The following is an 18,557-nucleotide window of genomic DNA, read 5'->3' as shown; positions in this document are numbered from 1 at the left end:
GAAACACGCAACAGCCAAAAAAAAAAAAAGCGGAATGGCCACCAGAATATCAATTTCTTGAGTTGAGTAAACGATTTGAAAGATAAACTTTGCCACTTTTATGTTTATTAACCAATAAGGTTTTTTTTCCCCTTTATTGTGGGTATTAATTTAGGATGAGAGGTTATAAAAAAAAGACACTTCTCACTTGCGGCAATTCGACCAATCAGATATTTCAGTTTACTTTCACCATTGGCACATAAGGATTTATTGGAAGCAAATTGGCCTCAATGGTAGCTCCATGGAGCTACCGCAACCTCCCTCGCAGCCACCACCTTCGCAGCCACCGCCCCAGCCACCACCCCCACAGCCACTGCAGATGATACACAGCGACCGCACTAGTAGCTCCATGGAGCTACCGCAACCTCCCTCGCAGCCACCACCCTCGCAGCCACCGCCCCAACCACCACCCCCACAGCCACTGCAGATGACTGAAGATCTGCAGCCGCCCCCCCTGATCTCCTCCCCTCAACCACCCGCTGCAACCTCACCCCCACCCCCCCTTAGCAACACACTAAAAACCTCCTTCCAAACCTCCCTTGTTACCTCCTACAAAGATAGCCTTGACAAATCCCTCTCTGACCACATCTCCTCTTTTCATGAATCCTTCATTTCCTCTTGTCATGATGACTGCTCGGATTCAGAAGATGAATCATCAGAAGACTTAGCTATCCCCATCCACAAATCGGATAAGCGTAGAATGAGGAAACCATGGAAACATGCTTTGATTGTCAAAGTATTCAAGAAGCACTTAGAGTTCAAATTCTTCGATCAAAAGATCAGAGAGCTATGGAAACCGTGTGGAAATATGTCTCTTATAGACATTGGAAAAGGATTCTACATAGCAAAATTTGATTCTCCCGAAGATTTCCTCAAAGTTGTAAAGGAAGGGCCTTGGTACATTCTTAAGTATTTCGTATCTATTCAACAATGGGTACCAAATTTCAACTCCAAGAATGGTCAACCCACTACTACGGCAGCGTGGGTTCGTCTCCCGGGACTCCCTTTAGAATACTATGATCGGGAAATCCTTGCCAGAGCAGGAAATAAAATCGGGAAATTAATCTCCATGGATGCACGCACAGCAAAATCGGAAAGGGGGCGCTATGCCAGATTTTGTATAGAAATTGACCTCTCCAAACCTCTCCCCACTTTTCTCAAATTTGGCAGGTATGTCCAAGAATTACAATTTGAGGGCTTATCCTTTTGTTTTGACTGTGGGTACGTGGGGCATGACTCCGGGAAATGTCAAGAATTTGCTCGTCGATCCGCCTCTTCTCATCAGTACGAACAGGGGAAAGCTGATCGAAATTGCTCCGCGCCGCCGCAGAAGCCAGACGATGCCCATATTCATGACAGCTCCTCCGGGCCTTGGATGACCATTCCTCGAAACCACCACTCAAAAACCAAAGGCAGACCCTTTGACCGGATTCGGCCCAAACCCCCTTCAACAAAAAATTCAAATTCAAACCTTTCAAGCCTGTCTGCCACATCTCATCCACCAAGAAAAGACCAACACCCAAAAATTTCCTCTTCTTTGTTACTCTCGAACAAATCGTTGACCCTAGACAATGCATTTAAACCCCTTGCAGACCTAGACCATGAGCCACCCCACTCTGGAAACTTCTCCCGAGGTCAACCTATTCCCCCTTTGCATACAACCCAGGAACGACCTTCCAAAGACAGTTCTCTGGTTTCTCTTCCTTTCACCATATTGGAAAATCCTAAAAAGATGAACCCAGAAAATACAACTGCACCAACCCGTGATCATCCCTCAGCTTCTTTGGATCCTCAGATGATAAAGCCTCTTTCCCCCTCTATTTCTCCAATCGTGCAACCTAGTCCTCACACTAAAAATCCTCCTTCCCCCCGCAAGCAACAAAGGCTGTCCTCCCATGTCTCCACCAAGCTCCCGAAACTCCTCCTCAACCCCGCAAATACATCGATCCAGATCGACACCCCGCCTCTCCAGAACTACCCGCAGGCTGCACCAGACCGACATGAGCGACCCACTTTCGACTCCACCGGCCACTTCGTTGGCTTGGAAGAAGGTGAGCTCCCACAAAATTTACAACCCTCTTCTCACGTATCAGAACCATCTTCCTACAGAGGATTTCAACAGTTTGAGGGACTGCAACATCTTGGGAAACCTCTTAGTCTGGAGCCACCCATCAGGGATGGCAACGACTATGGAGTTCGACCCAACAACATTCCTGGGCCTAAGATATCCCATCTGCCGAGATCATTGGATCCCCCCAATACCAATGATGGGGAGACCGACAGCCTCTCCAGCTCCCCCAGCACTCCCCAAAAACCCTTTGGAGGGCAACATGGAAAGAGACATGGAGCTAGCCTATCTCCTACAGCCACCAATAGAAGTAGTCCTGGAGCGTCTGTCCCCATACCCGCTGCCTCTAAGACTCTTCGCCGTAAAAGAGTCCGTGGTGGTCTTACCACCACCCAGAGATCTCACAGGATTCAGACTTTTCATCAACTCCTTTCCGAGTCCAAAACCAGGAAGTCTAGACTTCGAAGTGGAAATACAACCCAGGTACTTCAGAAACGGAGAACGCGTCCTTGCAAGCTGCACTCCGAACCTGGCAGAAAGGATACTCCCTCAGAGCCCTCTGTTGCCCCTTCACCCTAGTCTGGAAGAAATGAAGCTCTTAATGTGGAATGTGAGAGGTGCAGGTAGCTCTGCATTTCGTGACCATCTCCTTCAACACATTAACACTCACAAACCTGGCATTGTCTTGGTAGTGGAAACTAGATTAAGTGGAAGCAGGGCTGTAGAAGTTTGTGAAAGCCTCCCGTTCACCAACTTCCGAATCCAAGATGCAAATACATTCAAGGGTGGACTGTGGCTCCTGTGGAACGGGGCTGAGGTCAACGTCGAGCCTATCTCCAGCAATTTCCAAGTCATCCATGCAAACATTAAGGTATCTCCTAACACCTCCCCTTGGTTGCTTAGTTGCATTTATGCTAGTCCTAGACTCGAGGAACGCTTGCTTCTATGGGAGCACCTTAAAAATCTGTCTTCCTTAAATAATTTGCCTTGGATGTGTATTGGTGACTTTAATGAACTGCTTGCTCAACAAGATAAATTAGGAGGTAACCCTATTAACAGATCTAGAGCCTCAGCTTTCTGCTCTGTGATTGAAGCGTGTAATCTCTTAGATATGGGCTTTGTGGGCCCAAGATTCACTTGGGTTTGTAAGAAAAATAATTCTTTCATCTATGAAAGATTAGATAGAGCCTTCTGCGACCCTTTGTGGAGAAACCTTTTTCCTGAAGCGTCGATCCAGCACCTAGCCCGCACTAGATCTGACCACTGCCCACTCATAGTCAACCTCTATCCTCAACCTCCAGACCTTTCTTTTAAGCCTTTCCATTTGGAAAAATTTTGGCTTTCTCACCCTTCTTTTCCGGATATCATCAGAAATAACTGGTCTTCCCCTCCAAGCCCTATTACTGAGTCTATTAAATGTTTCACTGAAGCCACCAGGGTTTGGAGTAGAGTCTCTTTTGAAAACATCTTCCACAAAAAAAGAAAATCCTCAATAGACTAGTAGGGATCCAAAAATCTCTTCAATATCACCCTTCCGTCTTTCTATCCACTTTGGAAAGCTCTCTCACAGCCCAGCTGGAAGTCACTTTAAGGATGGAAAAAGACCTTTGGCTTCTTAAGTCAAGAACTGATCATCTCATCTGGGATGACCTGAATGTTAAATTTCTGCAGACCACAACCATTGTGCAGAGGAAAACAAACCGAATTCTTGCTATTAGAGACCTTGTTGGTAACTGGATCTCTGAAGATCTTGCTATCAAACGTCACATCCACTCTTTTTTCACCAACCTTTTCACCTCTGACTTTGTTGAAGTCAGCCTCTACCCTGAACCATTTCCTGCACCCCCTCTTACCCTCTCGCCTAGTGAAACCCAGCTTTTTAGCCGTATCCCTTCCAGCCAAGAAATCAGGAAAGCCTGCTTAGATTTCAAGCCCTTTAAGGCTCCGGGACCAGATGGACTCCACGCCTTCTTCTACCAAAAATTCTGGACCCTACTGGAAAACTCTATTGTTCAGTTTATCCATGATGCTTTCAACCTTTTACCTTTTCCTCAAGGTATTAATGATACTTTCATTTGCTTAATCCCCAAAACTGATTGCCCTGAACTCATTCAAAATTTTAGGCCTATTAGTCTGTGCAACTCACTTTACAAGATCCTCTCTAAAGTGATTGTAAACAGACTCAGACCTTACCTGGCTAAGGTTATCTCCCCTTTTCAATCCAGTTTCCTGCCTGGAAGGAGCTGCTCCGATAATGTCAAATTAGTTCAGGAAGCCATTTTCAAGATTAAATCAAAAAAAGGCACAAAGAGTCTTTGTGCTATAAAAATTGATCTTGAAAAGGCTTTTGACAAACTTGAGTGGCACTTCATTAGGGAAACCCTGGTCTTCTTTGGCATCCCTGAAGCTCTCACTCAAGTTATCCTCCAATGCATTTCCTCTCCTAGGCTTGCTGTCATTCATAATGGTAAGCCTATTGATTGGATCTCTCCTTCAAGGGGTATTAGGCAAGGAGATTCCATCTCCCCTTATTTATTTATTATGTGCATGGAATATCTCTCTTTATCCATAAACAAAGCTATCTCTGAAAAGAGATGGAAGCCTCTATCTTTTGGTCCCAACACTCCCCTATTATCTCACTGCATTTTTGCTGATGACATTACCTTGTTTGCTGAAACCAACCCAGTATCCATTCTTTCCATCCACAACATCCTGGAAGATTTTTCCCTTCGATTTGGCTTATCAATCAATCGTCAGAAATCAAAAATTCTCTTCTCTCCTAATACCCCCCTGGATCTTAGACTGTCTACAGTCAATCATTTAGGCTTTTCTGAATCTCATGAGTTTGGAAAATACCTTGATTTCCCCATCTCCGGGGATAGGGTTAGCAGGAACCAGCTAAATTTCATTTTAGACAAGATTAAAAAAAAAACTCGCAGGATGGAAGGCAAGCCTCCTCTCTTTTGCTGGAAGGAAAGCCATAATCCAGCAAACTACTGCTGCCATTCCTGTTTTCTACTCCCAATGCACCCCCTACCTGCCTCTCTCTGTAATGACATTGACAAGGAGCAAAGAAACTTCCTTTGGGGCTCTACTCCCCAAAAAAGGAAGCTTCACCTGGTCTCCTGGAAAAATATTACCAAACCTAATGACCTGGGAGGATTGGGAGTCAAGCAAACTGCCTTAATTAATAAGGCTTCAATGGCAAAATTCTGTTGGCAGCTTCAAACAGAAACCAAGAAGCCTTGGGCACAAATCATTTCCCGCAAATACCTTCCCAAATTCCATTCCACCCCATTCCTTGATTGGAATCCTGTTAGACGCAGAGGCTCGGTAAATTTCAAATGCATTCAACAAGGCCTCCCCTTGTTCAAAGCTGGCAGCTCTAAAGTTATCAAAAGTGGAGCAAATACACTTGTTTGGCATGATAAATGGCTCCCCCAAGGTACCCTCAGATCCTTGATCCAAGGGCCTTTGACCTTGGAAGACCACTCCATGCTTGTGAATGACCTATTCAATTCCCTTGATGACTGGAATCTGGAAGCCTTATCTATGGTGCTTCCCCAGGATCTTAGCCAAAGGATTTCTGCCATCCCACGGCAGAATTACAACCCCACTCCCGATACCATTAGATGGGGGCATTCCCTTAATGGTAGCTTCTCCTTCAAATCTGCCTACTCCCTAGCTTTTCTCCAAAAATACCCAGACCCAACCGTGCCTAATCTCTCGTGGATCTGGTCTCTGCACGTCCCCACAAAAATTAAACACTTCCTTTGGTTGTTAGCTCAACAAAGGATTCCCACCAAGCAACACCTCTTCGATCGACATATCATCCCTGACACCTCTTGTTCTTTCTGTAACCATTTCTCAGAAGATGCTGAACATGTGGTGAGAGGATGTCCCCGAGCCTTAGAACTCTGGGATAAAATCCAGGCCCCCTTCCTTCACCACCCTTGGCAACCTTTCAACATTTGGCTCCTTCAGAACTGCAAAAACTCCTCCCCCTCCCCTTACGGTTCCATTTCTTGGAACGTTATTCTTGCTTTCTCTTGTTGGGTTCTCTGGAACAATAGAAACAAACTTTTGCTCGAACCTATTAGAGCATGGAAATTTCCTCACATTCAGGCTCTAAATCTTGCTGCTGAATTTGTCGCAATTGGTCCAAGCCGCTCTCCCCTTCCCCTACCCAAAAGCCAGGTCCTCATTGGATGGACTCCACCACCCAGAGGATGGCTTAAATTGAATTCTGATGGATCCTGCTCACCCAACCCTGGTCTCGGGGGATGCGGGACCCTGATACGAGACCATCTTGGTACTTGGATTAAAGGGTCGATTCGAAAGCTCGGCCACACCAACAACCTGATTGCAGAATGTTGGGCCATCAGAGATGGACTCGAAATCGCAAGATCATTGAATACTCAATGTCTGATTGTTGAATGCGATTGTGAAGTTGTCCTTAACATGCTAAACAATTCAATTCCAGAAGGTCATGACCTTGCTCCTATCTTAAATGATTGCAGGCACCTTCTCTCTAATTTCCAGCAAGTGCAAGTAAAGCACATCTACAGAGAGGCGAATAGAGGAGCAGATGCACTAGCAAAGTTGGGTGAAAAGCTTTTGTGTCCCTTTTCACTACTAGATTCCTGTCCGCCCAGTTTAGGATCTATTTTGTCTGATGATTTGAGGGGAGTCTGTTTCCCCAGATACATTGCTAAGTTGTAACCTTTCCTTATTATTTTATGCAAGTCTTTCCTACCAAAAAAAAAAAAAATTGTAAAACCATGAGCCACTAAAGTAAACGAGTAACAGGAGCTTGGAACGCTGTTTACAGTATAGTATCTGCCCTGACAAAATTAAATTCAGAGCGCCATCCGACAGTAAACCTGGACCCATATATTATCTCCTCTTTCAGATGCACTCAAGAAAACCTAGAAAAGAATTCTACAAACACAGACAAAATTCCTCATGAACGAAAACAAAAGAAGACAGAAAACAGTCCGTTTCATCAATAATAGGGAATAACAACCCCAAAGGACCTGTTTACAATCGATATAATCTGGAAGAGTAGGCGAGAAAGACAATAAAATATGCATCCAGATAAACTAGGCAAGTTTCCTCTCAACTGAATCCAACATGAAGAAATATATGAAGACCCGAAGCAGCAGCGGAGCATAATAAATTTTAACTTGGGCCACCTCCAATCAAAGTCTTATAACAATGGCAGATTCACCGAAATCTACCAGTTCAAAAATTTCTCATTCATTAATAGTATGATACCACACGCAGGAGAGTTTAAAATTCATGTTAAAAATGCCCACAACACCACTTGAGTCCTGCCCATGGGAGCATATACAAGAGGAATGTTTGGATCAAACAAATGTTTAGAGCATATACAAGAGCAAATACAAATGTTTAGATCAAACAAATGTTTTATACATACGCCAAAATGTTATATGTTTTTAGTTCTCTTTACAACTTTGAGGTGAGCTTGGTCTAATGGTCCAGGATTCAAATCCCACCCTCATTGCAAGAGAAAAAGAAAAAGAGATTGTCTTTACAACATTATAAAATCATTAACTATAATAATATGCAATTTAACAGGGTAGTTGGTAAGTACAATAGAAGATTTTTTTTTTAAAAAAAGGGTACTTTAAAAAGATCCCAAAAAAAAAAAAAAAAAATCAGTACTAAGCCCACCTAACCGGAAGCCCAGCAAAATGCCTTTTTGACAACCTTCTTTAAACAACAAGCCCACTGCCCCAATCCCAATTCGCACCGCACTCGAACCCTGCGGCCACCTTCCGTCTCCTCACACCAACACAATCCTCCCCTCCGCTGTTCGTTTATAGGCTTTTTGAGGAGAAATAGGTATGTGAAAATTAGCATCTTATTCTTATTTTTGGTTTGTTTATTTCAAATTGATTTTGTCCAATGCATTTTAGTCATCAATTCTTTTCGTGATGTTCTCGGGGGATCGTCATTTTGTTGTCATTAATGTTATTAAAGCATAAAGGTTTTTGAGATTGGGCTTTTTTTTTTTGGAGTCACTGCTGATTATGGAGTCTCCGACTTGTACGGTATCGTTCCCCCGAACGGCCAGCCAAGTTCCTGTGACAAACTCCGGCTCGGACTAGTCTTTGAACCATAGATAGGATTAGATTATTTTTGTGTAATCCAAAGTATTCCTTCTGATTTGATTACAGTTCTAATGATTATATCTGTTACATTTATTCTATGTGTTTACAATGATTTTCAGCCAGTATTAGACTCAAATGAATAGCTGAGAGACTATCTTTGCTTCTAATGTTGGTTCGTTGGTCTTGCATTTCCTGAGTGGTTTAATACTTTAGATATCTTCAAATTAACCATTTACTGGTGGGAGCTGCCTTTTAAGGTGGTCGACTTGAAAACCTATAAAAATTGCAACGCCATGACTTGAACAATTAGTGTAAGCTTATGAGTTGCTGCTATTCTCTTGTCTGACATTACAAGGAGAAGCTCCTTGTGAATTTATAGTGTCTTTTATATCACAAAGTGTTAACAGGTGTTTCATTAAGAACAGCAGTGTAATAAAGCGAAGTCGAGTCAAGTTTGTGGCTTATGAGCTCAAGCTGAACTTTGAAGTACTCAAACAAATGAAGTTGAGCTCGAGCTGTTTTACTTGAACATTTGCTGCTGAATGAGCTGGGAATTTGCTACTATATTGAATGTGAAGATTATGCTGTCCTAAATGTTCTTCTACTTTAGTTAATTAATGAGTATACACCGTTTATGTGTCTTTGTGTGTGTGTGTGTATTCTTTCAACAATTCAAAATGCTAATTTCTTACTGTATTCAAGTTAGGCATGGACTCTGTTGATAGATTTAAGACGATTGTTAAGATAAGAAGCAAAAGTCTACATTCATGTCCAGTTAGTGTCAAGTACGTATAGTCAGGTTTTTGTATTTTTTGCGGAACTTGACAAGGAGTGAATGATGCTTGACATAATTAGAGTCTTGTAATAAGTACAATTCTATTGCTAGATTCGAACTGACTGCAAAGCATTCAATAGAATATTTTTCTGCTGGAGACTTTGCTTGTGCACTTTTTTGCTTTCTGCATGTTTCCTGGTGTTTAGCTGATATTTTTTGAAATGATTGAAAAGGAACACCCTCCCCCGACCCTCCCAAAAAGAAAAGGAAGTAGTCAGGTTCTGGATTGTAGGTTCAATGCTTGTTAATATAATCAATGTGGAGATGATTTCAGCTGCACAGGAACTCAAAAGAAATGTTGATTCGATCATACCCTGTGGTATTCAGAAATGAATTCTCCTTCACTTGGGAACTAGTGCTTGACTAGGCAAATTATCCTCTTTTCTTTCCTTTTTCTTTTGAAGCTACATAGCTACCTGCCTAATACAGATTTTTAATATTAGAATTTACAGGAAATGTACTTCTGTTCTTTTCCTTTTGACTTTCTGTGAATAGAAATTTATACCAAGCTTAAAGCATAAGTTATTCTTTTTTGCTTTCTGCTGAATAAGATTTTTCCAGATAATGTCAGAAGGAGATTCATATATATTGTTTCAACCTGCTTCTTAATCAGTAAGAACTAGTGTCAATTTTTTATGGTTTTATTGGAGACATTACTTCTGTTGCCAAATGACAAAATTGCTCTGATAATAGAAGACTAAGCTGGTTGAAGGGGTTTGGCTTAGTTAACATGCCAAAGGTTAAGTGAAGCCCATGATAACATCCATCATTTGATGACAATAGTTTTGGCTGTTCAGATTGCTGCTTGTCAATGAGCACGTATGACATTGATAACTTTATTGGGTTCTTATGCAATATTGTTTCTTATTACTATTTTCATATTTCAATTTGCTGGAAGAAAAATTACATAGGTAACCACTTTTGTGGAAGAGTATTAACTTTTAATGCTTCAAGGGAACCCACCATAGTGGAACAACTCTTAAAAAAAAAAAGATATTGAGTGTTGTGGATGTAAATTATCAAACCTTTTTCTAGCTAGCTTCATGGAATGTGAAGTTATTGGCTGTTGATGTTGTTATTCTAGTTTAGCTGCAGGGGCTGATGTTACTGCAAGATAATAATATTAAATTAGATCAATAGATAATAGATGATGCCATGTGCATTTGGTGTGTGGATGATGGTTTTTGTTTTTTCCTGTTGTCCAGATTTCACTATTATATGCCTTAAGCATAGTCTGACTTGTTTTTAACACTGTTTTAATAGGAGAAGATTACTGATGGCAGCTTCAGCTGAAGAATATGCGGCGTTTGAAGAAAGGGTGAGAAGAACAGTCTATATGGATAACCTGTCACCTCAGGTGACAGAGAATGTTCTGAAAGCCGCTTTGGATCAATTTGTCAATGTCGTAAATGTCCAATTCATTCCCAACTATATCAACCCACAGAGCCTCCCACGAGCTGCTTTGGTGGAGATGGAAACTCTGAATCAGGCCTCTGCGATCATTGCTGAGATTGCTGATTCCCCTTTTATGGTTCTTGGGATGCCAAGACCTGTCAGAGCATGCGCTGCAGAAGTAGAAATGTTTGACAGTCGTCCAAAGAAACCTGGCAGGAAGATCACTTACAAGTGGCTGGACCACGAAGATCCTGATTTTGAGGTTGCCAGGAAGATTAAGGTTTTGACCAGAAAGCATGCTGCTGAAACCGAATTCCTGCTCAATGTAAGATTCTTATGTTATTGCCTTTTTGATAAATGTTCTTATCCTTGTACTACATTGAGCTGACACGTATTACAGTCTTCAATTTTAAGCCCACTTTGTTCCATTAGTCCAATTGAATAATACTTTTTTTTTTCTTTTGTGGCATTTCCTTGAAGCAGCATCAACTCAAGGAGGAGGAAAACCTTGCAAACCAGCAGCTGGAGACCTTGAAAGCGCACTATAAGAAATATGAGTTGATAGATGGTGTCCTATCTGACAATACTGCCAAGAAATTAGCAGATCGATACAGGATACCTCTTTCAGATGCTTGAAAGAGTTCCTCTTCAATTTGATTTAGCATGTGAACATTTGTGGTAGCTGTATATGCTGTTTGCGCTTCGTTTTGTATATAAGTTTTGTCACTGGAGGTGATTTGGCATTCACTGCAATCTTAAAAGAGCTTAGATTAGTTGCAGGCTTGTGCTTATTGTTGGATTGGTAGTTTGTTGCAACCAGTAAGGTAAGGAACTTAAAGAGATAAATAGTTGTGTTATTTTCTTATAGCTAGTTTGGGAGGATGGAAATGAAAAGAAAAGAAAAGAAATGATAAGTTAGAAAAGAAAAGAAAGGATCAAAGTTTCTATCTAAGTTGTTTGGGAGTTTTAAAAAAGAAAAGAAAGTGAGTAATTTTCTTTTGTTTGGGAGTTGAATGCAAAGGAAAGGAAAAGATACTTAAACAAATTATTTTACAAATATGCCCTTTCTATAAACAAATGTGAGAGGGATTCATAGGGTATTAAAATATTTTGTATAGGATTTTAAGGGTAATTTGGTCATATTAAAAAATTTACTTAAACTTCTGTCCGTTCCTTTCCTTTGAGCGGAAAGTTTTCCAAAAGATTGAGGGCAATGGAATCTTTCCTATTCTTTTCTTTTCCTTCTCATTTTAACTCCCAAACGATGGAAAAATTTTCTTATTCCTTCAAAACCTTTTTTTTCTTTTCATTTCCATCCTCCCAAACTAGCTATTAGAGATTCCCTCGATTTCGGGTAAGCAACTTTCAGGTGATAAAATGTTAATTTTCTCAAAATTCACGTAATAATGAATTAATTGTCAATAAATACACGAATTCAGACTTTTTTTTTTTTTGGGGGCTGTGGTGGCAGACTTGCATCCGTCCCCACCCTTAATTCTGCAACTGACCTGAAGCATTAATTTTGATGTCCTATCCAAGGTTTTTCGCCATACAACAGTTCTCCTTCTAAAAGGACCTTAGAAAAGAACTCCCCAGTTCACATCAGAACAAAACACACACATATATACATAGAACCAGAATACATTAAAAATGTGATGAATAACAATGCATGTGTATCATCTATATCTATATAAATTTGAGAAGGGATTTTTAGGAACAAGCCTCCACAACCTTTCCCACTCTCAACCCTATTTTCCTAGCATTTCACATTTATCTTATTTTGTAAAAAATATCATGGGCACATTACATCCCCACGTTTCCTTCAAATAAGGAGTTAACTTCAACTAACACTCCCACGTCCCCTCAAACAAAAATTTAACTTCCACTTACATTAAAACTCTAACACTCCCACGTTCCCTCAAACAAAAATTTAACTTCCACTTACATTAAAACTGTTTCCACTTACCCGTGCGTCAGATGGTTGTGGTACCACTACTGATTCCCATTTCCCAGCGAGTTGAAGAGCATTGACGAGAATAAAGATAGCCCATAATTCAACGGAATTGAAGATAGCACATGATCTTTTCCAACTGCCATGGAGCAACAATATACTTGGTACTACTTTTGGGAATTACTCTTAAAACCCTTCCAATCAACTTCCTTCTCGAACCTCTCAAATTAACTTCATAATGGAACATGCCCGTTTACAGGCATGCCAACAATGCCTAAATTTCAAACTCGCAAATTGCAAAGGAGGAAACATCTGCTAACAAAACGAAAAGGACGCCACAACGGTCCCGCACAAGAATTGGAACAGTTTCAACAACTTTGCCTCGACGAAAGAGAAATCTCACATCAACTACGATGGATGAAATCTCGACTACACCGATTCAAACGCCGCGCCAATCAAATTAGAAGTTTCGGTACTATTTATTCTTTTAATATTGATATTTTCATTGTATTTTCAATTATTAATAATATTCTCAACATTGTAATATTATTGTTGTTTTCATACTAATCCTTGCTGGCTCAATCAACAAAGTATGGTACTATGGCTTTTATGTGAGTTTAGGCATTTAGTGCTTCACTATAACCCTTTAAATTTGACAAAGATAATGAGTAATTCCCAAAAATATACTACGTCCCACATTATGGCTGAAAAACTGATCATATCATGAGCTGTGCTCATGATGTGACTTATGTAGGTTTTCCCCCCAAACTGTTAATATGATAGCATATTGTTGTAGTACTATTAATTCTGATCACGAAAAATAGTAGTACTATTAATTATGAGTTGTGATCTTTGGAGTTTCTTCGTTTCTTTGAAATAAGATGTTCTGAAGGTTGACATTAAGAGATTACTACTAGCGGGTAGGTTCGTTTTTTGTGTTTTGGTTTTTTTTTTTGGCAGATTTTGTGTCTTACTGCATTACATGTCCTTGGGCTGCTTAAATCTGGATTATGCTGTAATTTTGCTGTGGAAAGTTGGAATCGTGCAAGACAAAAATGTTGACGATCGAGAGAAAGAGCAAAAAAAAAAAAAAAAGGGAATAGATTCAAAAAATAATTCTTGCAAAAACATATGAAACAATGACACCTAAGAATCTTGCAAAACATTGCTTACGAGAACATATGAGACAATGGCACTTAAAAATTAATATACTTTTTAGGTGTAATCTTATGGACAGTAATCTTATGTATCAAAATAGAAGTTTCGGTACTATTTATTCTTTGAATATTGACATTTTCATTGTAATTTCAATTATTACTAATATTTTCAATATTATAATATGATTGTTGTTTCCATTGTTTACAAGTTTCGGTACTATACTTCGCTCTTTAAGACAGACATGCACGATTCATGTTTCGTTGTGATGCTTCTTATCTTAGAGATTTAAAAACAAAGGTATACATTATTTATATGTATATTTTTTTACACAATATTATTTACAAACTGTCTAAAACAAAAGATAATTTTGAACTATGTATGCTTTTAATTGTCAGAAAAATGAAGATGCATTGTTCGACCAACACATTGGGCTTGTTTGGAAGTGAAGTTTTTGGCCAAGTTTTTTAGCTACTAGTTTTTTAACAACTTTTGCTACAGGAACCCCAAAAAACTTATCAAAATTTTTTACCTACACACTTTAAAATAATACACAAAAAACTTTTTTCCAAAATCTTAGCCAACGGCGGGAAAAAAAACTTTTTTCCTTTGCTCCTTTAACTCTGCTCTCTCTCACAAGTCATAAGCACCTCAATCCTGCAATTCTATGCAAACCCCCAGGCGGGAAAAAAAATCAAATTTTGCATTAAATTTCCAAAATTCCAGATGATGCTTAATATGAAAGCCTCCCCGGAGGCCCGGACGACGTCGTCTTCATCATCATCGCCGTCCCGCTCAATCGTTACAGCGGAGAAGGCTTTCTCGTTCATCTCCAAAGGATGGAGTGAGGTCCGCTACTCCGCAGGTGCTGACCTCCAAATGATTAAGAACTGGGACGAATAGGGGAACAGGGGAATAGGGAAGGGGGTGGCAGGGCTGAGAGGGTGGCGTGCAGAGGGGAGGGGAAGGGGCAGGGCAGAGGGGCTAGCGGGGCAACGGGGGAAGGGCTGGTGGGGGGAGGGGGTGGCGTGCAGAGGGGAGGGGAAGGGGCAGGGCTGGCGGGGGGAGGGGGTGGCGTGCAGAGAGGCTGGCGGGAGAAGGAGGCGGGGGGGGAAATGCAGAGGAGAGGAGAAGGGGAAAAGGAGGAGAGGGGTGGCGGGAGGGGGAAGGAAGAAGAAGAAGAAGAAAGAGAGGAAAGAAAAGAAAAAGGAAAAAAAAAAAGAAAAAGAAAGAGAAAGAGAAAGAAAAAAAAAAAAAAGGAAAAAAAATTCACCTTACAAAAACTTTTATAAAATTTTTTATCTTAACAAAACTTCTACAAAAAAGTTTTTCACCTTACAAAAATTTTTACAAAATTTTTTCAAAAACTTCTACAGTGCACTACAGTAAAGGGCCTGTTTGGAACCTGAGTTTTTTGGGAGTTTGTCTAAAACTTTATTGTAGTGCACTTTAGAAGTTTTTGAAAAAATTTTGTAGAAGTTTTTGTAAGGTGAAAAACTTTTTTGTAGAAGTTTTTGAAATGTTACTGTAGACGTTTTTTGGATTATTTTTAGAGATATTTTTAAAACATATTTTTGAGTATTTTATAATTTATAATTTTTATATTTTTAAACATTTATGCATTTATAATACATTTATAAATATTTAGAAATAAATATATTTATATATTTATATAAAAATATAAAAATATATTATATTATATATAATACGTAATATACATATATTTATAAATGTATAAATGTATAATTAATATAAATGTATAAATTATAAATGAATATTATATAAATGTATAAATTATAATTTATAAATGTATATGATGATTATGTACAAATATATTAATATAATTAATATAAATGTATAAATGTATTAATATTATGTATAAATGTATAATTAATATTGTTTATAATTTATAATTTTTATTGTTTAAATATTTATATGCATTTATGCATTATAATATATTTATAAATAAATATATTTATATATAAATATATAAATATATAAATGTATTATATTATATATAATACATAATATACATATATTTATAAATGTATAAATGTATATATTATAAATGAATATTATATAAATGTATAAGTTATAATTTATAAATATATATAATGATTATGTATAACTGTATTAATATAATTAATATAAATGTATAAATGTATAATTAATATTGTTTATAATTTATAATTTTTATTGTTTAAATATTTATATATATTTATGCATTTATAATACATTTATAAATAAATATATTTATATAGGTATCTAAAAATATATAAATGTATTATATTATATATAATACATAATATAAATATATTTACAAATGTAATAATTGTATATTATTATAAATTTATATTATATAAATATATAAATTAATATATTATAAATATATAAATATATAATATTATGTATAAATGTATTATATTATATATAATACATAATATAATTGTATATAAATATACATAAATATATATACATAAATGTGTAATATATATAATATGTATTATATATATTAAATATATTGTATATAATATTTATATAAATGTATAATTACATATTTAAATTAATATTAATTTATATGGTATATAATATTTATATAAATATATAAAAAATATTTTAAATAAAATAAAATATTTATAATATGTTTAAATAAATATATAATATATATAATATATATATATATATATAAATAATAAATTTTTGAGGGTGAGGGACTCAAAAATTCAAAAATTTTTTTTTTAGGTTACCGGCGCCGGGAGAGGTGGTGGAGGCGGTGTCTGGTGTGGTGGGTTGGGTGAGGGAGGAAGAAAAGTTTTTGAGAAATTTTTTGTGTATAGATTTTTGAAGTGTATAGGTAAAAAATTTTGAAAAATTTTTTGGGGTTCCTGTAGCAAAAGTTGTTAAAAAACTAGTAGCTAAAAAACTTGGTAAAAAACTAGGGTGCCAAACAAGCCCAAAGTTTTAGACAAACTCCCTAAAAACTCAGGTTCCAAACAGGCCCATTAATTCATGCAAAAATCGTGCATTCTCATTTATAGTGCGAACTCCACAAAAAACAACAGAATTAATTAAACCCCAAATACTGGCGTTCGTACTCAGAGTTGACTAGTGTGAAGAATGTTCACACTTTCGTAGAAGATTATCAAATCGAAGGCAAAATGTCTGTAAGTATCTCATTTACTTATCAAATTAAATATTCAATTATATTTAATTGGACCCTTATGTCGCTCAATTTATGATATAGATTTCTATTTTTTTTCAAGATCCAACCTTCATCGAAATGATCGTTTATAAATAATGAAAATGTTTTTATCATATATTGAACTATTGTTACAAAGTTTCATTTTTTTAAATATACTTTCATGTGCCCGTGATTATAATATTTTACTATTTTTAAATTCCTCCATACATTGTAATTTTTTTTAATAATGTAGGTACCGTGCGTACGGGTATTCACACTAGTTTAAAAAGGTCGAGAGGATATTTGTCTAGTGACTAAGGTTCAAATCTCGAGACATAAAAGCTCTGAATTTAAAATTCCCTTTTCCTTCCTGGTTTTTTAAATCTAACCTCTCCTTTATTGGAAATTTTTTTTTTTTCAAAATATCATTTAAAGGAATGTGGATGAACGGCGTGAGTGAGTGAGTACCTTGAGCTATATTAAAGGACGGTTGTTCATTGTATCTGCTTCTCGATCGAGAGGGTACTAAGGCTTGTGATCCAATTGAATTTTTTGTAGTAACGACTGACACCTCAGGTATGCAGCTTCAGCGGAGAAGTCCCCGCCTATTTATAAGAGCCGTTTGTACATGCCATTTTCCTTCCCCTCTAAAAATCTCAGATTTAGCTAAAATTAAGTGCCTGATTTTGCTATTCTCTTCTTTTTACTTTTTTTTTTTTTTTTGGGACTGAAAAGCAAATTGCTTTTGCATGGAAAGAAGAGGAAAAGATCCTGGCCCTGATGGAATTGAAGAATGTGTTTGTTACGGTTGATTTTTTACTGTCTCTACGCATAATAGTATAAATCTTGCTACTAGAATTGATGAAGTTGAACTATTCAATACATATCTTACTATATTAATTAATTGGGAAATTAAAATGACCGTACTCGATTAAGTTACAAGAATCGTATTTCTATCCTTTGGGGAAAAAAAAAGAATCTTAATTCTAGTTCTACACAAGGATATTATTAATTTTTTTGTCATGCTTCAGAACATGCTTTTATAAACTTGCATATCGATAACTGCAACATTACCTAGTCGTTATTTACAATTTCAATTTCAATAGAGGTTGCCTTCATTTGAAAAGGAAAAAAGAAAAGTGTGCAAGGCGCGAAGTGTCATTTTTTTTTTTAAAAAAAAATTTGAGTTAAAAAAGAGAGCGCATTTAACCAAAAATTACTTACAACGCATGATTCGTGATTTGTTTTCAAAGAATTAATATCTCGTTTTTGTTGAATAATAATCTTTTCGGTGCAGGGGATTAAATTTAATACAATAACAAGTGAAAAATCTGTTCTCGATGCTACTGTCCAATCCATACATAATTTGGATTAAAATGTGTAATGGAGCTTTCCCCCAAAAAAATAAAAATAAAGCTCTTGTACGTACTTGCACTTTATATTATTGTTTCTAAGAAATGCATTAAAAATATAATTTTCTTTTCTCATAGGTGTCCTTTAGTATATCTAAATTTCGCAACTACACTCAAATTTAATGCATTCCTTGCATGTAGAGACTTTGTAAACCAATTTTATTTTTATTAAAAAAATTAAATTCCTCTCAAAAAGCGTCCGTTGACGACGAAGTCCTTAATTTAATCAAACCCATATATATAACTAGTAAAACGTTAGATGATGCCTAAATCTAAAAAAAAAAAAATTTTTTTTACTTCTAATCTGTGGAGAGAATTATATAGGGGTTGGGGATAGGATTGCAAAACAAAGCGAATCGAGTTTAGTTTTGACATTATTAAACC

General features: G+C 37.3%; 1 protein-coding gene across 4 annotated transcripts; it reads left to right on the top strand.

The window, feature by feature from the left end:
• Nucleotides 1-8,588: 8,588 nt before the first annotated feature.
• LOC113768067 lies at nucleotides 8,589-11,265 on the top strand. 4 transcript variants are annotated; one of them, XM_027312298.1, is made up of 3 exons: nucleotides 8,589-8,794; nucleotides 10,343-10,799; nucleotides 10,955-11,265. In XM_027312298.1, exons 1-3 carry the CDS (start codon nucleotides 8,787-8,789, stop codon nucleotides 11,108-11,110), a joined length of 621 nt encoding a protein of 206 aa, XP_027168099.1. In that variant the 5' UTR covers nucleotides 8,589-8,786; the 3' UTR covers nucleotides 11,111-11,265. The 4 variants fall into 4 exon arrangements, with proteins under 4 accessions (XP_027168099.1, XP_027168101.1, XP_027168098.1 ...); XM_027312300.1 differs by having other exon boundaries at nucleotides 8,647-8,794; nucleotides 10,958-11,265; XM_027312297.1 differs by lacking the exon at nucleotides 8,589-8,794 and adding an exon at nucleotides 9,308-9,446.
• The last annotated feature ends 7,292 nt before the right edge of the window (nucleotides 11,266-18,557 follow it).

Source organism: Coffea eugenioides, chromosome 4 (genome assembly GCF_003713205.1).
Source record: "Coffea eugenioides isolate CCC68of chromosome 4, Ceug_1.0, whole genome shotgun sequence".
In the NCBI taxonomy this organism is placed as follows: Eukaryota; Viridiplantae; Streptophyta; class Magnoliopsida; order Gentianales; family Rubiaceae; genus Coffea; species Coffea eugenioides.
Note: the sequence above shows the minus strand (reverse complement) of the source record. Positions and strands in the feature narration are given on the sequence as shown.